General features: G+C 53.5%; 2 protein-coding genes across 7 annotated transcripts in view; both read left to right on the top strand.

Annotated features, from left to right (window-relative positions):
* Ralgps1 (Ral GEF with PH domain and SH3 binding motif 1) overlaps nucleotides 1-20,123 on the top strand; it is a gene marked incomplete in the record, with an annotated part of 230,742 nt that extends 210,619 nt beyond the window's left edge. Inside the window, 6 exon segments of the mRNA XM_040735630.1 lie at nucleotides 5,957-6,040; nucleotides 7,096-7,201; nucleotides 8,712-8,804; nucleotides 8,969-9,074; nucleotides 11,047-11,138; nucleotides 15,830-20,123. Of these exon segments, the coding sequence (XP_040591564.1) occupies nucleotides 5,957-6,040; nucleotides 7,096-7,201; nucleotides 8,712-8,804; nucleotides 8,969-9,074; nucleotides 11,047-11,138; nucleotides 15,830-15,859 (511 nt within the window).
* A 1,127-nt stretch (nucleotides 20,124-21,250) lies between these two features.
* The window catches only part of Garnl3 (GTPase activating Rap/RanGAP domain like 3), a 145,653-nt gene continuing 143,381 nt past the window's right edge, over nucleotides 21,251-23,522 (top strand). The window contains exon 1 of one of the 6 annotated variants that reach the window (XM_040735611.1): nucleotides 21,251-21,317. Coding sequence is in view for 4 of the 6 variants with exons in the window: in XM_040735610.1 (XP_040591544.1) it covers nucleotides 22,453-22,544 (92 nt within the window). In the remaining 2 variants the exon portion in view is untranslated. Of the gene's footprint in view, nucleotides 21,318-21,347; nucleotides 21,444-22,382; nucleotides 22,545-22,753; nucleotides 22,908-23,522 lie in introns of those variants that run through there. The other 5 variants (XM_040735612.1, XM_040735610.1, XM_040735607.1 and 2 more) reach the window with 5 other exon arrangements.

Below are 23,522 nucleotides of genomic sequence, written 5' to 3' on the forward strand. Positions count from 1 at the left end.
AAAGAGGAATGAAATGGATTATAGAGGTGAATAGAGACAAAAACATGAAAGCATGCGGTGTCCTTTGCCTTGGTTATCTCTGCATTGCAGGATTTTTGAGGATTGCCACCCTCATAGTCTCCAAACTTCACAATGTATCAGTCTGTCTTTTCTAATCAAAACTATTTAACATTCCGAAAGAAGATGTCATCAGAAATGATCACTGTTTCTAAATAAGCAAAATATGCAAGTGTGTCAGAGTTCATCACAAATCCTCCCTGACGCTCTTCCCAGCTGGACATTGCCACGTGGAGGAACTGGGTTCTCATGTTAGGGATGGGCAGCAATGGCAGCAATGGGAGGTATCAGACAAGGAGAGGGCCGCAAGGGATTGAGCCTGTTAAGTGGGGGTGGGCAGAAGAGAGGAAGGGGGCGGTGCAGCGCTCTCTCTCTCTCTCTCTCTCTCTCTCTCTCTCTCTCTCTCTCTCTCTCTCCATCCCTCCTTCCCTCCTTCCCTCCCCCTTCTCTGTCTGTCTCTTTGTCTCTGTCTCTCTCCTCTCTGTCTGTCTGTCTCTCTCTGTCTGTCTGTCTGTCTCTCTCTCCCCATCCCTCCTTCCCTCCCTCCCCCTTCTCTGTCTGTCTCTCTGTCTCTGTCTCTCTCTCTCTCTGTCTGTCTGTCTCTCTCTCCCCATCCCGCCTTCCCTCTCTCCTTCCCTCCCTCCCCCTTCTCTGTCTGTCTCTCTGTCTCTCTCTCCCCCTCCCTCCTCCCTCCCTCCTTCCCTCCCCCTTCTCTGTCTGTCTCTCTGTCTCTGTCTCTCTCCTCTCTGTCTGTCTGTCTCTGTCTGTCTGTCTCTCTCTCCCCATCCCTCCTTCCCTCTCTCCTTCCCTCCCTCCCCCTTCTCTGTCTGTCTCTCTGTCTCTCTCTCCCCCTCCCTCCTTCCTCCCTTCCTTCCCTCCCCCTTCTCTTTCTGTCCCTCTGTCTCTCTCTCTGCAGGAGAGGGTTGTCTTCCTGCAGGGGTTGGGGACACAGGAAATCCATCAGGATTCTTGGAGCCTTGAGGAAGAAACACCCTGTGCACGGTGGGGTAGCCTGCAGCAGCTGCAGGTTCAGGCTGAGGGAGTTTGCTGAAGAGGACCTGAGCCATTGTGAGGTTGAAAGGAGAGTTCTAAGTCGTGGCTGGGGTGGGAAAGGTGGTGCATGAGTGCTCAGGGTTTCCGGGGGATCTTGTATAAGAGGGGCGAGCTCCATAATACGTCCTGTTATCTTGAGACCAGGAAATGTACCGTCATGGCCACTTACACTCGCAGTTCAGACAATCTCCGTCCCTCTGCTGTGCAGTAGGGACACATTGGTCACCACTAGCTGTGGATAGCTGCTGCAGGAGGAAGTGGTATAGAGGCTTAGTGCCTTAGTGAATGCTTCTGCGCAGGAAGCTACAGAGGCCAGGGCTAGTGGCCATTCATGGAGTCTTTATGGACTTGAATGAAGGTGGTTTCCACCAACTGATGCTGACTTCTCAGTGGCACTGATCTGGGGAGGGTCCTCGGAAGGCAGTTGGCCTGTGAGTGATGGTTAAGTGCCAAGGGAAGTGGTTGGTGCAGCCTCTGCCCTGGGTGTTGTTTCCTGATGGTCTTGGCTAGTGGAGTCATGGTTGTAACAGAATGCCACCCCCAGAACAGTTTGTGTCCTTAGAGTCAGAGGACTTCAGGAGATGTCCCAGGTGTGCCGAGCCCTGCGTTTTGCTGTATTTGTAGAGAATTAGGCCCAGCTCTGGAGCAAGCGTTTGCCTTAGCTGTAACCCGTTTGTGTGAATGCCGGAACCCAGAGGCCCAGGATCCCAGCCTCTCATCCCCCACTAGGGCTCCCTGAATTCTAGCTTCCCTGGGTTAACCCATGTGCCTGGATTAGGCTTCTCTGCCCAGCCTTGCAGGATGTCCGCCCAGTTGGCTGATTTTCCAAGCTGATTATATGGCTCCTGAAGACATTGTATCTTGCTTCACTCCCTTAGAGATGAGTGAGGCTCCTGGTAGATTCCTCTGGAAAAGAATGGGCAAAGATGCCTGGACCCAGAGCTTGACCCTGTCCTTGGCTGTGGCAGTCAGGGAGGGGCCCTGTCAGTCAGCGGCTGCCTCGTTGGTGGTCCACAGCTTCTCATCTCTGACTCCTTCAGAGCCAGGGTCTTGAAATGGCAAAGCCTACGTTTCCATCTGACTGTCCTCCTGCTGCATCTCTGCGGCATTTGCTATTCCCATTGCACACCAGACTCTGAAGCTCTCGGCACACAGACGGTATTAGATGCCTTACAATGCCTAGGCTCAAGTGGGTGGCTTTACCCAGCCAGATTTCCAGCCTGACCTCAGTCCCAATGGCCAGGAGAGAAATCTGGTTTTGGTTTACATTCAGCTTCCTGATTGATGGAAAAATGCAGTGTTTTACCAGTATGGTTCCCATGGTTCCCAGGAACTCATTTCGTGACTCCAGTACATTATCCAAAGAAGGGCGTGTGCCCCAGGAGAGCAGAGGTCTTGCTTGCAAGAAGGGCTGTCCCAGGACTCCTCAGGAGTCAGGCTGGTATTTCCTGCCCACAGATGAGAGTGACTCACCAGCAAGTGACCCTATGGGACTAACAGTTCCTCTAGAGCTGGCCAGAGCAGTAAGCACTGTTGGTGCACAGCACTATGCGGGCCTGTCCACAAACCACTCCCAGTGGGATTCTGGGAATCTGAGACAGAAGAATGGTGTGGGGGTGACTTCTGCCAGAACCAAAGTCCCTAGGACGTAGATAGAGCTGTCATCTAAGATGTCTCTTGTTCCTCCACACTCCTAGACGGTCAGCTGCCTTGTAAATTTCAACTTTGAGATACCCACCACCCGGTGCAAACCTAGGGACCAATGCCTTGCTCAACCCCAGTGCTCATTGTGCTGGTACAGGTCGCTTCCACCTGGCTTCCTTTTCTAGTGTTGTGGCCTTGGGCAAGTGACTCCCCATCTGCAAGTCTCAGAGTTCTTACCCGTGAGGCAGGCTAGTGCGGTGCCTACCTAGTCGCACCGTGTGGCTCACCGAGACGGTGAATGGACACCGCTGCGCACATTGCCTGGCACCCGCCAACCCATCTTCGCTACCGCGTCTCTCCACCGCCTCCTCCCCAGCCACAGCAGCAGTCCGTCATCTCACCCAGTTCCCGTCATTGTCACCGTCATTGTCTTATGAACCCTGGGGTTAGATAAGCTGTGCTATCTGGTTGCTTGCCTACATCCTTCCTACGCAAACTTCCCATGAGCCTCTGGTCTGGAGTAGCTCAGATCCATCCTCAGGAAGGGGGTCAGCTCTGAGAATGTGTGTTCAGTTACATGTTACCAGAATGATCCTAGGGAAGATGCCCGTGGCTCCGGAGTTGGGGCCCCAGGAGAGAGCCTGTGATTTCTGGGGCTCCTTAGATGCTATTGTCCATTTGTTCTGCATTTTGTGGCAGTGGGGAGGAGACAGGCTGTCTGGCTCCCGTGGTGCATGGTCCTGGCTACTCCAAGGCTCCTCCCCCAGCTCACAGGGAGAGAGAGAAGGGTAGATGCTGCCCCGGCCCTCTTCTAAGGGGTGGGAAAAGGTCACCGCCACGCTCCCTTCCACACTTGGGGCTGCCACATGGTTCCAGGGCAGGCTGTGGTGTCTACCCTGTGGGACAGTGAGGCCTTCGCCCCATGGTAGAAGCAGGCCTCCTCTGTGAACGCGTGTGTCTCCATCTCCACAGCAGGCCAGCTTCTCCTCAAGCCTCGGTGCTCTCACCTTTAGATATGAGAGTGGCGCCCCCTCTGTACGGTCGGGTGGAGGCGCTGTCAGCTTTAGATATGAGAGTGGCGCCCCCCTCTGTACGGTCGGGTGGATGTGCTCTTGAAAGCAGGTAGGTGGTACATTGTAAGCAGCTGTCAAGACAGGGACTCTGAAGTGCTGGGCAGCCCCCATGCAGAGCACAGGAGAACTGGGAAGTGCCCCACCTGATCTGAGAAGAATCTCAGACCTAAGACTTTCTTGGCCGGTTAACCTCATGCATACGGACACAGCCATGGGAGCTGTGACCCTCAAGGCGACAACACTTAGGAGAGGAGAATGTAGCAAGGCACCACTCAAATTTGGTGCAGTCCCAGTGCGCAGAGTAGGCCCCATCACATCAGCCCTCCCCCCCCCCCAGCTCTCAGTTATAAAAGGCCATATCTCCTGCACAGCGAGGGGTTTGACCTGTACAGTGGAACAGACTGGATTCAGATCTTTATCTGGGATGAGCAGATCCCCATTGCTGAAGCCCAGTCGCTCCTTTTGGGAAGGATAATATTTTGGTGCTTGGACAGACTCAGTGAGAGTGAGCACAGTGACCTATGCATAGCAGCACCGACCGCCTGAGCCCTGTCCGTACACAATCCTCACACTGGACTCCTCTGGAAAGGGCCTGCCAGACCGGACTGCTCGGAAGAAAGGGATTTCAGGCTGTTCTCTGACAGATGTCCATTCTGCCAGCATCTATCAAGGTGGCCTCACAGAAGGGGCTTCTGCTCCCCCCTACTTCTGAATGACTGGCAACTTGGGACAGTCTTCCCTTCCTGCCATCCTAGAGCAACGTGGAGACCACCTTCAGGAGGATGGCAGACGGAAGGCTGCAACTCCAAGTGAGAGTCCTGACCGGCCGACGGAGGAACACGGAGGGATGTATCCTAAGCAACAGAGAGAGCTACAGAGGACAGCACTTCAGAAACCTTTGTGGTCAGAGCCAGCTCCTAAGAAATGGCCGTCAGTGGCCAGGGAGGAGAGCAGATACTCAGCAATGGCTGGAACCCGCTTTGCCGTTACCCTTGGTGGTTTGGGGTTGGACAGGTGTCAAGAATGGGCAGTGGTGACAATGTCTACACCTGTTAGCAATCACAGCAGATGCATGGGTCTCATGTAGCCAGCCTTAGAGAAGGGAGCAGTGTGGCCACTGGGGCTGGGAGCCTGTGACCATCCGAGGACCAGCTACCTCGAGGACTTGGGGTAACCAGAACTTAAAGAGGAGGGGCTGATGGACAGGAGGATCCTGGAGCCTCCAACACAAATGACTAGCCCTGAACTTAGGCCCCTGTACAGCATACTCAAGATAACCATCAGAAGTTCCTTCTTAGCTGGAGAACAGACACCCAGTCATGGTGTGACAGTCATGGCTGCAACACCGTACACACTAACATCATTGACGATAAGCAGCAGCCTAAGGATAGCTGTGGACACCAGAGCACATTTGGACAAGAAGTCTAGACTTTGACTTTATACAGTTATGTCACTGGCCGACCATCAGGCAGAGAAGGTAGGTGGAGTCAGAGTATGCCTCAGGGTCAGGAAAGGACAGAGCAAGGCAGTCCCGCCCCCCTCCCCCAAAGAGGTAGAGCTGGAAGTGGCACGCTCCCCTGGGAAGTTTCATTCAGGGACGGGTGAGAGAAGCTAGGCCAAGCCCACGGGGAGGCCTGAGAGCCAGAGCCCTGGATGCCATCAAGTCTCAGAGGCAGTTTCAGGGACACTGGAGCACCAAAGAGCCAGCTCAGAGATTAAGTGCAGCAACAGGATCCAGAAGCATCCTGGTGAATAGGAATACTGCATGTGGCTGGCCAGCTGCACGAGATTTCTCATCATTCTCTGTGTCTGTGTGTGTTCAACATGGAGCTGTGGACAACGGGGTGTTTCTGTTAAACAGCTCAGATCAACACTGGGGAGTCTGGAAGAAGGGTGAACAGTCAAAGTGCTTACAGAATAGTCCCATGAGACCCAGGAACTTTCCCAGACGGAGACTCTGTGGGACAAGGTTTCCCTGGCCAGGTGGTTCCAGATGTAATGCTTACAGTGGGAGCAAGGAACCCAAGGAGGGAGAGGGGCGGGGGCTGGGCTGACCTACACTGTCTGTGCTCCGGCCTCCTTCATGATCAGCTGGTCTGTGGCTAAAATTCACCCCTTTTCCTCTGAAGCAGGGGACGTCTCTACGCCACGCTGGGGCCCAACTGGAGGGTTCCAGTTCGGAATTCTCCCAGAACTCGGAGCTGTGTCTACAGGTATATATTTGTCCATTTTCTCACTTGACAAATAGCTTTGGGGTGTTTTCTGGGGGAAAAGCTCTGTGCCAAATGTATCATAACACTGTCTGGTGCTCCAATTGCTCCAGAGAAGTATGGGGGGCCCTCTGGGAGAGAGGAGGGGACCATCAGAGGAAACAATTCTGGAAGAATGATAGGAATTAGCTAAATGATTGGAGAGGGGCCTCACAGGGCAGGACCTCCCAGCCAGAGAGACGGTGAGGCAGTAGGAACAGGTGGCTCAGTGAGGGTAAAAGCCTGTGTTGTAAAAGGGAGAAGGGTTTCAGATGGGGCTGGGGAGGTGGGCAGAGCAGCATCCAGTAGGGGCAAGGACGTTGCCTGCTCCTTAGGAGCAGTAGGCCCGGGGGAGGTTTGGTGGAGAATAAGAGCTGTGTGGGTAGAGAGGGTACGGAGGAGGCGCGAATGGAAGCAGGAAACAGAGACAGTTACTGCGCTGCCATCCAAAGCAAGATGGAGTGACTTTGGCAGAGAGGTGGGATGCACAACCAGACATAGTTAGGACCTGGCACCGGAACGCCCTCAGGACTGATGAGACTAGGTTGTAGAGCATGGCTTGGTGGCCAGCTTGGTTGAGCCAGGTGCCTGTGGACACCCAATAAGCAGCAGCACAAACATCTGTAGCACAGGACAGGACTTGGGCATTGTCGTCTATGACAGTGCCTGATCTGAAGGGAGGGGCGAGAGAAGAGCCGGGAGGAAGGGAGGACACAATGGTAGTGTGGGGCTTCTGTCCCCATCCTGCTAGCATGGGGGAGGGGCTGCCAGGGCTGGGCTACAATGGCTTAAACCGCAGGCACGAGCCTGGGAGCAGCCAGAGAGAAGCAGGGGGGCGGGTATGGCAAGAGACAGGTAGAGGCTGGGTGTGGAAACTTGGTAAGAGTTTTCTATAGGAGTCCGCCCTGCTATGGGGACATCATAGACTCACCAGTGAGGCACCTGAGAGTCATAGTTGGTGGGAGGGTACCAGGAATCAGCTGCTCTGGGGCCGTATCTAACTGACAGTCTCCCCTCAGCCCCACGAGCCCGTGCACTTGTACCGTGGGCAGCTCAGCCACTGTGCCCACTATGGAGGGGCCTCTAAGACGGAAAACCCTGCTCAAGGAAGGCCGGAAGCCTGCAGTAAGTCACACATACACCCACTGGAGGCAGTTTGGACTCAGGGAGTATAGCCTGGTCTAGAGATGTGCCAACCAGGCTCCTAGCCCTGGCTGTACCACTGAGGAGAAAAAGACCTCAGTATCTCTGTGACTTAGGATGAAGCTACACCTCCTCCTGGAGGTCATCTGTGGCAGAGTGCCTGCCCGTGGGTACATGGGCATGCCAGAGCCATGGAGGTCTGGAGGGCAGGAGAAGCCTGGACACTCAGAAGGAAGAGGGTTGCACAGCCCCAGGAAGCAGCATGGCCCACAGTACTTGGCTGCTATGTGGCATTCCCATGTAGACTCCCTCACTCCCTGGCCACATGCTAGCACCAATGGAGAAAACATGGGGACCGGGTATCAGGAGCTTCTTGAGGCCTGCCACCAGCCTTCATGTCAGACTCACATGCCACAGCCACATGGCCCCACGTGACAGGGCCTCAGCTCCTTGTGTGGCAATCTCCTCCTTAAGCTGCCTCTCCTCACTGCATCTGCTCTGTCCTCCTGGCCACCATAGTTGCCTGGAGATGCCACCCGCCCCTGCAGGTGCTCCAGAGTCCCTGTCTCTAGCTGCCAGTTGGATGGTTGGATGATGGATAAGGTAGAGGGCTTCTGCCCCAGCTCTTGCTATACTTGAAACTTCCTACAGAATGGGGTCCTGGGTCATTCCCGAGGTATGGGCTTATTCCCTCTCCATACCACACCCACACATGACAGAGTAGGTCATAGGACAAACCACAGGAGTTGGTTTTACACTTCTACTATTTGTGTCCCAGGGATAACACTTAGATTGTCAGATTAGGGTCAAGCACCTTTGCCCACTAAGCCATCCCGTCAGCCGGGGACTAGCATTTTCAAGTGAATGGAAGAGAATGGAAGCCCACATTCCTCACAAGCAGTAAGGATAAATGTGCCATGAGCTTTTTTCCCGTTAGCATGTGTGTCTGTTGCTGTGCATCCTGTGGTTATCATTGAGGGCCGAAAGACAGCTTTGCCTTGGTTGTGACACAGCTGTCCCCACTAGGAAGAGAACTATATCATGATGATGAATGACCTGCTCCTGGGAGTCACAGTCCTGCCCTCCCAGAATGGGATGCTTACATTGGCATTGCACATCTGAAAGCTTCACCGCAGGTCCCAGCTTAGCCCCGCCAGCAGAAAGGCCTCAAAATTCAGCTTTGAGTCTGTCCAGAGCAGCCCATTGCAAGCATTCACTTTCTAGGCAACAGCTTGGCATGTCTTTTTTTCCTGGGCCCAGCTCTACTAACACATAGGATTTATGCACTGAGGCTCCTTCCACAAGGTGTAGACAGAAAGGAGTAAGAGAGGGGACAGAAGATCTCCGGACCTGGGTAGAGATGGCACTGCCAAGGGTCAGAGAAGACGGGGAGAGCTGGGTTGGCATAAGCAGGGATAGCAGCGTCCATGACGGGGCCGCCTGAGGCCACTCCCCTTCCCAGTGTCATCCCTTTGCCTCCCCGCTTGTGCAGCTCTCCTCGTGGACCAGGTACTGGGTCGTACTCTCAGGATCCACCCTCCTATACTACGGAGCCAAGTCCTTGCGGGGCACAGACAGAAAGCACGTAAGTCCCCTGAAAACGGCTGCCGTGCCGGACTTCCTCTAGTGGGAGTGACTCCTATGACTGCAAGGGCGAGGGTGGGCAGGACACTTGTTACCATGTTAGCCTCCCTTGCTGAGGGGCAGGGTGAGGGCCCAGCCTCCCAGCTGTCTGTTGCTCTTTTCTAGTATAAATCTACACCTGGCAAGAAGGTCTCCATCGTAGGCTGGATGGTGCAGCTGCCGGATGACCCCGAGCACCCAGATATCTTCCAGCTGAATAACCCTGAAAAAGGTGGGCAGCAGGCTGGGCTGGCTCCTCCCTTCCCTCTCTGACCAGTGTGCACCCCAATGCTCTGGGTTTGCTAGGTCTGCCTGGCATCCAGTCTAGTCCTTGACGCTGCTTAGATTCTGACTGATGTTTCCATTGAGCACTGAGAACAGACTAGCCTTTGACTTAATGTGTCTATCTTTCCTCCTTCTGTGACCCAAGGGTCTGGGTAAATGGCAACCAATGTTAGATGAAGAAGAACCTTGGGGCCAAAAGAGTCTTGGGTCCTAAATTTCAGGCACCCCTGACATAGCTTTACAATGAGACTGCAGTGTTCAGGTCCAAGGGCAGCTCAGAAGAACCTGTGTAACTTCCAAAGGCTTCCCCAGTTCCCTCTCAGTCCCTGCTGGGTCCACCCTCCGTTGGCCCTGCTAAGAGGCCATCCTGCCCAGGAACCTTGTCTTCACTGACATGCCTAGTCATGCACAGCCAGCTTCTTGGCTAGACCAAGTAACCAAACAAAAATCCAACAGCAACAGCATATGGGCTTACTGGAATCGCGAGCTTTCTGTGTGATAGGAATGTTTGAGTACAGAGTTCAGACACAGGGCAGTCATCCAGGGATCTGCTCAGATTTGGGGTCTGTAGATCTGGCTAGAGACCACGACTATGCATTTCTAGCAAGTTCCCTGGGAAGGGTGCTAGGGGTACAGGCCAGGGGACTGTTTAACTGTTCTGTTCTCATGATTGCAACTGAGAAATAAGGACACCCAACTGCCTCAAGGAGCCCCACAGGTAGGGGGCAGTAGAGTGCTTGGTCCTCTGCTCTGAATTGGGGTGACTGAGTGCATATCTGCTGCACACACTGGTGTCCTTACTCTGGTACCACTGGAGTGTCTTCCCCAGCCAGGGCCAGTGGTTTTGTTTTGTTTTCATTAGGAAGAAAGAAAGCTACGTATGCCTGCACAAGCTCCACTGTGAGGCCTTGTGGCCATGGGGATCGCAGGCCACTCCTGCTTGAGCCTAGGGCAGTGGTTGTCAACCTTCCTGATGCTGCGGCCCTTTAATAGAGTACCATAATTATTTTGTTGCTACTTCATAACTGGAGCTGCTGTTATGAACTGTATCATAAATATCTGATATACAGGACATCTGATACACAACCCCCAAAGGGGTTGTGACCCGTGGGCTGTGAGCCACTGGCCTAGAGGAAAGCAGTGTCTCAGAACAGAGGGAGATGTGACATGAAGTCTGGGGGCAATGTCCACTGACAGAATTGAAGAGGCCTATCAGCTAGACATGCAAAGTTACATCTTGGTCTTCAGAGACAAATAATGCTGTCTTCCTTCCATTATGAATATGAGTATCAGGTGACGAGAATTTCAGAAATACTGTGGGTTTTGTCCCCAGGAGAAATGATAGGCATTTTCATAGCATACATAGGTTGCGGACTTCTCAGAACCTCATTGGTGTTCATTTTGAAATCCCAGCAGGCTATTAGACCTGCTACCAGCTCTGGGTACTAGGATGTGGAGACAGGGACACGCAGACTCACATCCCATCATACTGTGTGCAGGTAGTTTAGTGCCGAGTCTCAGTGTTGGTGATTTTCTTTGTATTTTTATTTCACACATTTGAAAACATTGGTTCAAGAAGTGCTCAGGGCCGGGCGGTGGTGGCGCACACCTTTAATCCCAGCACTCGGGAGGCAGAGGCAGGCGGATCGCTGTGAGTTCGAGACCAGCCTGGACTACCAAGCGAGTTCCTGGACAGCCTCCAAAGCCACAGAGAAACCCTGTCTCGGAAAAAAAAAAAAAAAAAGAAAGAAAAAAACAAGAAGTGCTCAGAACCTGTTAAGGGGCCTAGTCCAAAGATGGCTGCCCTGCCAGTGCTGGCTCACCCTGGGCTGTGGCAGATGTTCTTACCTCGTGTGTTGCTCCCACAACACACGAGGACCAGCCTGTGTGTCCTTAACCAGAGATCCTTTCCCCATCAGGCAATGTTTACAAGTTCCAGACGGGCTCCCGGTTTCACGCAATACTGTGGCACAAGCACTTGGATGATGCATGTAAAAGCAACAGGCCTCAGGTAATGTCCCTCAGATCCTGTTTATGACCAGAAACCCTTAGGCTACAGGGTTCCTTTTCCCTCTGAGCCCATAAGTGCTGCGCTACCCCCCACCCCCTCACCACCACCACCCCCGCACCCTCTTGGAGGTTTCTCCCATGAGTCCTGGAAACCCTTGCACAGCTTTGAATGACTCTTTTCCACTAAAGAAAATGCCACAGACATATACCCAGTAGCAGACAGTGGGGTGACAAGTATGACATTTAGGTAGATTGCTCCCCAGAGCCGATTTCATTGGGATACACCAACGTGACTAATAGGCCTCTCTGCTCACTACCCTGGGGAGTGTACTACTTAACAGCTAGAGTATTGAGGGCCAATCATGTACCAGGCAAGGCTGCTGGACCTGGGTCCTGGTCTAGCCTCTGCTTCTGCTGCTGCCACCCCTCTCCTTACCAGCCATTACTCAGAAGGCTTCACGTGCAGTCATTGGCAGAGTCTTCCCATGTCCCCATAACGTAGGTTCTCTTACTGTCTCCATTGGACACCAAGGAGCCTGAGGCTTAGCAGTGGAGACACTTAATGCAAGGTCCATAGTTAGTGAGTGGCAGAGCTAAGATCCTACTCAGGGTCACCTGATTCCCATCTCTGACCCTGAAGCTCCTCCCTGAGCTCTCCAGCTTCCACTTTTTCTGAGAGTCCCTGTACTATACAAGAGAGCCAGGAGTACAGCCCCTGCTGGCCAGGCCTGTGGTGGAAATGACAGCTTCCATTCACAGCACAAGGTGGGGATGGGTTGGTGCCTCCTGCTCCCTGCACGCCAAGTAGGCAACATTGATCCTAAAAGGAGGCCCAAAACAAGCTACTCTGGAGTACTTTGACTCACCTGTGGGATGCACGCACCCAGTCCTCATGTTAAAACATGCTCATTGCAACAGTGTCCATGATAGAAAAGTACCAGGGCCCTCCAGCCTGCCAGAGATCCCTGAGCAACACCAAATAGCCATCAGCAAGACAGTAGCAGGTCTAAGGAGCAAAGGCATGGGCATAGGCAAGGATGATCTCATTTGTTTTAAAATTTGTATGAATATTACTGTATGGATATGAGCATATTCATGCAAAGTTTCTACAATTATATACAAGAAAGTATAATTCCATTGTTCTAGAGCACTTACATATATGCACTTATCTGTGAGACAGGAGAATCGACAGTGTTTTCCAGTAGTGTGGGAGGTTGAACCCAGGGCCTCAAGCATGCTAGGTAATTGCTCTGCCACAGAGCTACACTCCCAGTCCTGTTTATTTATATTCTACATATTAAGTCAGTGTCACTGCCCATCTCCATGATGGGAGGACCTGTGACTTGGCTCACTGCCACCTCAAGGCAACCAAGGGGAAAAGAGGCTGAGGCTTGAACGAGGTCTCTGCAGCTTCAGGCTTCGAGAGGAGAAGCTGCACCTTCCATTCCAATCTCGTCAGCCCCGGGCTACCTTACTATCCCTGAGCCAGCACAGCTCCCTGAGGCTCACCAGCCAGCACAGCTCACTGAGGCTCACCACACACACAGCTCACTGAGGCTCACCACACACACAGCTCACTGAGGCTCACCACACACACAGCTCACTGAGGCTCACCACACACACAGCTCACTGAGGCTCACCACACACACACAGCTCCCTGAGGCTCACCACACACACAGCTCACTGAAGCTCACCACACACACACAGCTCCCTGAGGCTCACCACACACACAGCTCACTGAGGCTCACCACACACACAGCTCCCTGAGGCTCACCACACACACAGCTCCCTGAGGCTCACCACACACACAGCTCACTGAAGCTCACCACACACACACAGCTCCCTGAGGCTCACCACACACACAGCTCCCTGAGGCTCACCACACACACACAGCTCACTGAGGCTCACCACACACACAGCTCCCTGAGGCTCACCACACACACACAGCTCCCTGAGGCTCACCACACACACAGCTCACTGAAGCTCACCACACACACACAGCTCCCTGAGGCTCACCACACACACAGCTCACTGAGGCTCATCAGTCACACACAGCTCCCTGAGGCTCACCACACACACACAGCTCCCTGAGGCTCACCACACACACAGCTCCCTGAAGCTCACCACACACACAGCTCCCTGAGGCTCACCACACACACAGCTCACTGAGGCTCACCACACACACAGCTCACTGAGGCTCACCACACACACAGCTCACTGAAGCTCACCACACACACAGCTCACTGAAGCTCACCACACACACAGCTCCCTGAGGCTCACCACACACACAGCTCACTGAAGCTCATCAGTCACACACAGCTCACTGAGGCTCACCACACACACAGCTCACTGAGGCTCACCACACACACAGCTCACTGAGGCTCACCACACACACAGCTCCCTGAGGCTCACCACACACACAGCTCCCTGAGGCTCACCACACACACAGCTCACTGAGGCTCACCACACACACAGCTCACTGAAGCTCACCACACACACAGCTCACTGAGGCTCACCACACACACAGCTCCCTGAGGCTCACCACACACACAGCTCACTGAGGCTCACCACACACACAGCTCACTGAGGCTCACCACACACACAGCTCACTGAGGCTCACCACACACACAGCTCACTGAGGCTCATCAGTCACACACAGCTCACTGAGGCTCACCACACACACAGCTCACTGAGGCTCACCACACACACAGCTCACTGAGGCTCACCACACACACAGCTCACTGAGGCTCACGTCACACACAGCTCCCTGAGGCTCATCAGTCACACACAGCTCCCTGAGGCTCACCACACACACAGCTCACTGAGGCTCACCACACACACACCTCACTGAGGCTCATCAGCCACATACAGGAGGCCCCAGGACCCGTGTGCAAGAGGACACGTGCTCCAAGCACACCTCACAGCCTCGAGGTCAGTCCCTGACTGGGGGGAGAGAGCCTCAAGAGGAACAGCAGCAAGGAAGTACAGCAAACCCATGTGGCCGACTGGCATGTGGCCCACAGGGCTGAGGCAGGGTTTCATGCCCTGGCAAATGTGGCATGCTGTGTCAAAGTTCTGCCGTGTATTTGTGTCCAATTTTCAGACCTAGAAAAAAAAGGATTTCTTTTTATACCTGGTTTCCTTTTTACTTCCAGTTTACTTTTCACCAAATAGTTATACTCTGATGTATAAAATGTGGAGACAAGTTCAATACTCAGCGGTAGAGGCTTACTTAAATCAGTCACTGTGAGCCAGGTGGTGGTGCACGCCTTTGGTCCCAGCACTCAGGAGGCAGAGGCAGCCAGATCTTTGTGATTGAGGCCAGTCTGGTCTACAGAGTGAGTTCCAGGACAGCCAGAGCTGCTACACACATAAACCCTGTCATGAAAAACCAAAACAACAAAGAAACAGTCCCCATGCACCCGAAGGACAACTCAGGGAGGGCACAGGAAAAAGGGTGTTGTGGAGGTGCGGCCTTCCACAGGGAATCTGCAATGAAGTCTGTGTTTCTATTTGCACATCTTAAATTTGTTTGTCTGACACTGAATCTGTTCAAGCTTATTTATAATGTATGTGTAAGATACAAACAACAGCAGTAGAACTAGGTGTGGTAACACTCAGGAGGCTGAGGCAGGAAGAGCATAGGGCCAACCTGAGCTACAAACAGCCAAACAGGACAACAGCAAAACATAGCAGTAGAAAAACACCCACATACCCCACCCACAGCCAAAACTAGAACCCGCACAGGTCTCTAAACCTTCCTCTCCCTCTGAAGTCAGTCTCTCCTTCCCCATAAGGTTTTTCCTTTGCTAGCATGTGTTATGTTCCGGGCAGGAAGTCCAGGGCTCACCTGCTAGGCAAGTGCTATACCACCGAGCTGCACCCCAGCCCCCGTTACCATTTTAAGAGCTCTCAATAATCGAGCCGTCCCATGTGCCCCTTCCCGCTGCTTGCTCCTCTGCACTGGTCGTGAGGCTGCCCGTTCTGCCCACCACTTGGAACCTACTCCCTGTTTCTTGCTCCCTTGAGTTTTAAGGCCGTGAACTTTCTCGGAACGGTCTCCTGGTACAGGGATGCATCCTTTTCTGATTTCTCATTTTGGCAAAACTGACACCAAGATGGGTTTGTTTTTTACGAAATCATGTCTAATCAAACCTAGAACACTCCAACAGTACCAAAGGAGAAAGTCTGGAGGCAGCTATGGGGGCAGGGAAGCACTCTGACAGGGAAACTGGTAGCCTCTGGGAGGAGGTATTGGGGTTCATGATCTACCCATACTTTCTCCTCCCCCCGTGCCACTACCTGCCATTCCTTAGTGACATCCCTCACGCCGAGGCTGGGTTCCCCAACATTCACCCCCCACTTCATCAGGGTCCATCCTCTGCACCCCAAGCCCTCTTAGTTGTCTTTGGCTCGGAGGTTAGTGGTGGAGAATGTGGGTTCAGGTCCCAGCCCTGGTTCTTACCGTATGCTCATAATGGGGACACTTCGAGCATCTGCCTAGCGGGGTTCGTGTGGGGACTTAGTACACAGTGCAGATGTCAGAATAAGGGCTGGCACATGCGGCCATTCTCAGTGGCGGCTACCATTGCCATGCTTTCCCTCAGGAGCCATCCCGTGTGCCCCTTCCCGCTGCTTGCTGTCCCTTTCTGGGGTTGAAACAGTGACAAGCAGGTGAGCTTTCTCTTTTAGGTACCTGCAAATCTTATGTCATTTGAATAAGTGTCTGCAGGACTTGGCATGACCTCAAAGGCTTCTGGGAGCCTGGACTAGATCTGGTGGAGGAGAGCAGCTCTCAGCATAAGCTGCTGGCCAAGGCACTGGAGCCCCATAGCTCGATGAACGTGGCCTGCAGCCTCACAGTCCTGGATGGCTCCCCAGTGTGAGATCCACCTGCCAACCCACAGCACCTCTCATGACTCATCCTGCAGCAGCACCCCCAGGGTGGTTGTCAGACCCCAGACTGCGCACCCTGTGCCCCCTCTCTGGGCCACCGTCTGCCCACCAGCTGCTTCTGCATCGAGGGAGCATCTGACCCCCGCTGGGTTCTCCGTGCTTTCTACTGCACACAATGGACGCAGTTAACCTTTGAGAGGGCTGGAGAGCAGAGAGACAGGTTGCTGGACAGGCTTGTTACACCCCAAGTGCACGGGCTGCTCATCCTCAGGGCCGCCTCAGATTTTGTATGCCCCCAAAGTATCCTCCGTGTGTGTGCTCTACATGCGTGCGTGTGAGCGAGTGAGTGTGAGCTCTCTGAGAAACATACATTTTGGCACAAGACTTGTGACATTACACATTTGTTGGCTTTGAGGCCCTGCTTGAAGCTTTAGTTACAGCCTTGTCCTCTAAGTCTGAAGGGAGTCCAGAAGCTCCATGTCAAGGGTCCCTTGAGTTCTTTTACTGTAAACAAACAATGCCTTAAATCGTGTCTTGTTTTCTGTTCCTATGGGTGCTATTCATCTGGATGGCCTGTTCCCTGGGCCCCAGGACCTCCTGGGTCCTGTTGTTGTCAGCCCTCCCGAGGCAGAAACAGTCTCAGGACCGCGGACTGGGCACTGGATTGTGTGCTCCCTACCATGAGCTCTCCTGGGGGCCTTTGGCCTTCCTCGTCTCTCCCACTCCCACCATGCTGGCATGGGAAGTTGTGGCCTTTTCTCCCAGCAGCTTGGAGGCCCCCAAAGTGATGAGTGGTCAGTCGTGTAGAAGCTACCACCCCACATTCCCCCGCAGGGCGGACTTTTGTCTTCTCACCCGTTGCCACCACTGCCAGGGTCAGCCACACTGATTCCTGATCACACACAGGGAGCTGAGTGACGTGGAGGCCTTAAGACCCTCAGTCTTGCCCCTAAATGTAGTCACCAGCACGTTCTCCAAGTCCAAGGGCCCAGTTGTTGAAGGCCAGATGACAAGAGAGCCAAGCCCTAGGGAGTGAAATCTCCAGTCTCTGAATTCATGAGCAAGGACCTTTATCCATCGCCTTTCGTCATACATAAGGTGACTTTCATTTTGCACATTTTAGTTCAAGCTCTTTATCATCACAGATGCCCTCTGTCCCTCTCCCTCTTCCTCCCTGAATCTGGTTACTCTAACCCTGGGAAGCATACCCTCAAAGCGACTTTCTGGAAAAGGCGAATTTCTGGGTCCCTGTGGGGTCATACACAATAACTGATTATCAAACCAGCCCAAAGAAATTCCAACAATAATCAAGAAGCTTCAGACAGCATCATAACCATGAACTTGCCACCAGAAAACCCACCATTGTATTAAAACCGAATGGTGATACTTCTCTAAAAATGTTAATGATTTGGTAGGGCAAGTAGTTGTTTCCATGGTAGTGTAGTACCTTTTGGTCAAGCCTCACTGTATTCTGAAGCTAACCTTCGTGTGAGCAGAGCCTGAACATTTTCATGCCAAGAGAAACTCCAGGTGGTAAAGTCTGTGCCATCAAAACTTGACCACAGCTGCCTCACATATCTCCCCACGCCAGGGGTCCAGGTGTGTTCACCAGATTCTACCAACATCTCTTCCAGTTAGAATCTAGAAGAATGGCAATGCCAAACCCTGCAGACACCTCCACTAGAACCAATGCCATCGCTACACTTCAACTCTGATCCTGCCTGTTAACTTCTAAAAAGTCAGAAGCCTGAACAAAACTGCAAGACCAGAGCATCAGCTACCAGTTTCCTTAGGCTTCTCCACTCTCCAACTTGTTTTTGGTTCTCACACATGAAATATCAAACATCAAAAGCCCCAGAATTTCAGTCTCCACTCAGAAAACGCTCTACCATTTACAAATCTGTCTAATCCAACACGAGTGTTTTCTTTTAGGCCTAATCTAAAAGAGCACAATCACAATTATTTTCAAAGTGTCTAATCCCCCTAATTGGAACCAGACTCCCCTCCCAGAAGCACCCTCACCATGGACTCTTGAAGAAACTGAACTTTTGTTAGTTAAAAAACAAAAACCTTGAAGGACGCTTGAGAGCCTTGAAGGTGGCAGAAGAGCTCTGGAGACAGAGTTAAAATATTTGACTCTCCAGCAGGGCCTTAGGCCAAGCTGGGATCCCCAGGGCTGGCTTGTCCCACAGGCTGCAGGGGAGGTGGGTAGGTCAAGTGACAGTTCTGCGTTTTTGCTGGACTGTCCATAGTAGACAAGTCCTGTGAAATTGTTGGATGTGTTAAGTCACTCACCGTCATGCAAACAGACCGTGGTGCCCCCAAAGTGAAAGCTATAGAAAGCTGTCTAGAAACTAGGATGGACAGCTAGTAGTATTGTGAAGTCCCAAGAAGAGCCCTCTCCCTCATGATGAAGGCAACTTCTGCCCCTCTCCAGTATATTGAGTTTTGTATCTCCAGTGTCAGCTAAGTGTATGCTGGCCAGCAAAATGCCTTGTGGAGACTGGATTTGGTGGAAAGCAGCAGAAACATTGTCCTAAATATGCCAGCGGGAGAGTGTGGTCCCTCCCCTCCCCTTCCCTGACCAGATGCCATGAAGCACTTGCCAGATTGGGACGCCGAGCAGGCGGACACATTGCAATTGTTGGTGAGGGACCTACCTTGTCTTGCCAGCAGGACCTCTCTATTTCTTTCTCACCGAGATGGCCAGCGTTTCTTCCATCATTTTACTCCCACCTCCCAAGCCTAAGAAAAGGGTGGGGTTTTAATACCATCTTCAGAAGGGAATTGATCTGTAAAACTGGGAAGCTGTTTATCAGCCGCGGCTGCTTTATTCTTCCGGTGGGTTCCAGAGCTCTGCACCAACATTGCAGGTGCCTGCAACCACTGTTGAATATTGCCAAAACCACAGCCTCCCTTTCGTGTGACCCTTACATTGGCCCTACGCCATATTGATATGTTATATGTGATTTCATGTTATAAAAAAATCACTGCACAAAGTCCCTTTGAAATAAACATTCATTCATATCTCTAGTGAGTGCTTTCTATACACCAGGCTCTACCCAGAATGAAAATGGCTAGAAACAAGACAATCTCCAATTTTGGCCCTTTGTAGAGCTTACCAGTCAATGAACAAGTAATCCCCACCTCACATAACAACGTTGGCAAGACCCTGCTCTCCCCTACTCCTGAATACATATCCTGTGCATTGGTTCTTCCAGAAAGACTTCAGAAGACCCAAACAGACTGCATGGGATTTCTGTGAGAGTCAGTTGCGTTGAGGACTAGCTGGAGTACCACTGCCCCACACAGGAGGCTGGCCAGCTCTGAGTAGCCAGATACAGAACTGTGTTCAAGAATGGTTACAAGGCAGAATGAGAGAGTAGGGTCCGAATGCTCGCAGTATGCACAGGCTTCCCCTTTTAGCCCTTAACTTCAGTGTTAAGTTCAAATGCAGTATGAGTGGAGCTGCATGTCCTTGGGAGCTGAGAACTTGGACTTGGACTTTGGTCCACCTTGCAGCCTGCTGCTGTGCAAGTGTGTGTCCCATGGACAGCCCCAAGTTCCCTTCACAGCAGCAAGGTGTTAGATCATCTGCCTATTTTGGAAGGACTGTGACCATTCAGTAATTAAAGATAATAGTAATTCATTTATTAGTGAGATATATAATCTTTAATAAATTTTGTGCCAAAATGCATGGTTTCCCACTTTGCATTCAATTGTTGCATAGAGTAGTTTTTAATTTCTTCCTGTGTTCTTCCAAGTAAACTGAAAATGAGTTTCTATATCTTAGTTTGTTTCTTGTTAAGAAATGCTGCATCCTCCCGAGCTGTCTTTTTTCCCAGCAGACCCTGCATGCAGTCGTATAAGGAGTTTCTCTACTATTTGTAAATTGTCTCATCTGCAATAACCACTGAGCATTATCCCTCCTTGGGATTCTTTAGATTTTTGGTGAAGTATTTTGTTACCTCAGTCTTGTATCAAGTTGCTGTATTTTTCAGCTTGTTACACTGATAATTGTTTCACTAATTAAATACTTTAATGTACAGGCATCTTTGTTTACTTTGAAATTAAATGTGTTTTTCAATGAGTATTGTTCCATTTATTAGAGTCACATGCAGTCACCCTGGCAGGCGGTTGCTGTGCCGCACGCAGACGTGAGGGGGCATCGCCTTCCCAGGGCTCACCTGAGAGGGGGGGAGAGGGGACAGGGACAACGATGTGGGTCTCCCAGAGAGGAGGGCAAAGGGTCTGGGGACACCTGAGAGGATGGGGAGAGAAAGGACAGGATGCACATGCACACACACCCACACCCTGTCCAGTCTCTGCTTGTGCCGCGTCAAGGGAGGCCAGATCCTCAAGATCGCACTGAAAGATGCACAGCTTAAGCCCAGACTCTCCCTGGAAGAGGGACTCTCAACTGAGATTTCCTCCAGCAGATTAGCCTATGGACACGTCTGTGATGCCTTTTTTTTTTTTTTTTTTAATGTGGGAGGGTCCAGCTCACTACGGTGGTGCTATCCCTGGGCAGGTGGGCCTGGGCTGGATAAGAAAAGATGAGCGAGCCAAAGGAAGCAGACCGGAAAGCCTCCATCCTCCATAGTCCCTGACTCAGTTCCCGCCTTGAGTTACTGCTCTGGCTTCCCAGATGACGGGCTATCACCTGGAGGCCACAGAAACCCTTTCTTCCCCAAGTTGCTTTTGGTCACTGTGTTTATCACAGCAACAGAAACTAAACAAAACCATCCTCAGTTTTTATCAATGAGTCCCCCAACCACAGTGCAGTGTTCAAGGGACCCTAGGATGCGATGCCTCTGACTCGGGAGGAATGGGGGTCACAAAGTCGGAAGGTGATGAATGAAAACCTGAACCCCCGATGGGCAGCCAGCAAAGCTCCCGCTCCACTGTGTCAGGCGCCGCAAACAGCCACCAGGAGACAGCAGTGCCTCCCTTTGCTGGCAGGCTGGACCCTGAGGTAGTGCAGACCTCATGGTGGACTGTCAGATCAGCCAGGAAGACCGACCAGCACTAGCTGAAGTGAGGAAGAGGAGACGTGGGCGATGTCACATGGGCGGGGCTTGTGGCGTGGGCGGGGCAGTTAGCTCTTGGGGCAGAATTAGAAAGGGTCTAGAGACGCCGCAGAATTGTAGCAAGTACAGACCCCAGCTTCAAGGGAGGAAAGGCGGAGCTCCAGGGTTGGGGGCCATGCCTGTGGGCGGGGCGTGGAGGAGGGCGGCTCCCGAGAGAGGGCGGTGCTACGATAGAAGGCCCAGGAGGCGCTGAGGTGAGGGTCGGGCTGAGAAGCCAGCGGGCAGAGCTGTGGTGCTGAGGGCCGTCAGGGCGCTCTGTGGCGGAGGGAGGGGGAAGTGAGCGGGGCCTGGGTCTGTGCGGATGGTGAGGAGCCGGAGCGGTGAGTCGTGCAACCCGACGAAGTTGAGGACCGGGTGGGTTTTGGGGGCTTGGGTGAGCTACACAGAAGCATGGAGGGCAGCCTGGAGGATCTCCGGGAGGCTGGCACGGGAGGGGTGTGGCTGGAGCTCAGGGCGGGGGAAGGGTGGGGTCTGCACTGGGCTGAGGAGGACCGGGGAGCAGAAGTTAGGGGCGGAACCTACGCCGACTCGGGCGTGGGGTGGGTGGGGACTAGGAAATGGGGCGGGGTCTTGGTAAAGCTGAAGGGCAAAGGGACTGACTAGATTGGGGTTTGGGGTGGGGCCAGAGCCCAATAATAGGCAAGGGAGCCTCCTGGATTGGTACTTGGCGGGGGTGGGGGCGATGGGCGGAGTCTGAATACAGCTGGGCAGGGACCTGCCTGACTGGGGCGGGACAAAGGCGGGGCAGGGGCGGGGCCTGAGCCCAACTGAGGAGATGGGGCGGGGCCGGACATAAACCCTACTGTGTGGTGAGAGGATCTGCTAGATTAGCGGCAAGGCGGGGCAGGACCAAGGCCTCAAGTAGGATCTAAGGGAGTGGGTTCCGTTAGGGACCAGGGCGGGGCCTGCCTCAAGTGGGGAGGGCTCCGCTAGGCTAGGGGCGGGGCTTAAAGCAGGAGGCGCGGAGGAGGCGGACCTGCTAGGTTAGGGGCGGGGCAGAGACCCGGCGTGGTGGTGGTGGTGGTGGGGTAGGTCTGGAGTAGGGGCGGGGCCTAAAGCCTGAGGAGTGGTAAGGGGGACCTGCTAGAGTAGGGGCGGGCCCCAGACCCCGCGGAGCGTGTGAGGGCGTGGCTAGCCTGGAGTTCGGGGCGGGGCCTGAGGTCCGGGGCTGGGCTTGGAGTTCGGGGCAGGACAGGGGCGGGGCTTTGGTCCGGCAAGGGGTGCGGGGCGGAGCGTGGGCTGCGGCGCGCTAGCTGAGCGTCCGGCCGAACACCGCCGAGGCCCGAGCCCACCCGAGTGTGCCCGAGCCATCGGCCCCCGCCCGGGGCGATGGAGCCGGAGCCCGGCGGGGCCGCCGCTGCGCTCCTGCGGCAGAAGAGGGCGGCGCTGCGGCGCAGGGGGTGCAGCTTTGAGAGTCCCAGGTACCGGTGCCAGGGAGGGGTGCAGCCTTGGGAGGCGGGAGCGGGGAGCAGGCCACGTGGGGGGTGGCGGTGTGAGGGGACAGAGCGTGGCGAGGCCGCGGCGTGGGAGGGAGTAGGCGCTGAGCCTGGTAGAGCGGCCGGGCCACGCCGAGGGAGTGCCCAGCGGGAGGGCTGGAGACCTGTGACTGGCCAGCAGATGCTGGGGACGTTCGAATCCTCGGCCCTGTGACAGGCCCTGCACATCACGGCTCAGGGAGGTCTCGGGCTGTGGAGAACGCGTCCTGCCCTCTTCTAAATGCTCAAGGACAAGGTCGGAGCCCCCAAGCTCCCAAATGGACACTCTTCGGGCGCCTCTTGCTCTCTGTAAGCCATGCTTGCACCTCAGGTGCCTGGACACCTGCTGCCTCTGGCCCCGCCCATCTCTGGCTGGGGTTGTTGGGGTGGGGGGGTTCCCTGCAGAGTTCCTAGGTCCCTTCTCTTTCTCCAGGTTGCCTGTGCCCCTAACTGGCCTTACCTTCCTTAACTGGCGCCCTCCTAGGGAGCCAGCTCGGGCCCTCTAGGTGAAGCTTGCCTACTGCCGGACACGCCCTTCCCGATGCGGCTGATGCCAGTGCCTGTGCCCTGCTTACTCCAGGGCACTCCTGTAGCCGAAGTGGGTCTCCTTCTTCCAGGTGGAATCATTCCTTTCAGGGTGACTCCAGCACCACCATCTCGGCCAGATTCTCATCATCATTCTGTAGTAATGGCCTTAGGAAGGGTACCCCGAAGCCAGACCTGTTCCCTCTAGCCCATTGCTGCTTGCACCCCTGAGGAGTTTCTCATTGTCATATAGCATGCATGGGTAGGGACAAGGAGAAGAAAAACATGTGGGAATCTAACCTCCAGTGAAGTGGATGAGGGATTTCATTTGCTAAGACACAAAGCAAACCAACCGAGATCCTTAATGGAAGGTGTGATGCCCTTAATTGGCCCTTCTCA

The sequence above is a fragment of the Mesocricetus auratus genome, unplaced genomic scaffold, assembly GCF_017639785.1.
Source record: "Mesocricetus auratus isolate SY011 unplaced genomic scaffold, BCM_Maur_2.0 Super-Scaffold_100047, whole genome shotgun sequence".
NCBI classification, from domain to species: domain Eukaryota; kingdom Metazoa; phylum Chordata; class Mammalia; order Rodentia; family Cricetidae; genus Mesocricetus; species Mesocricetus auratus.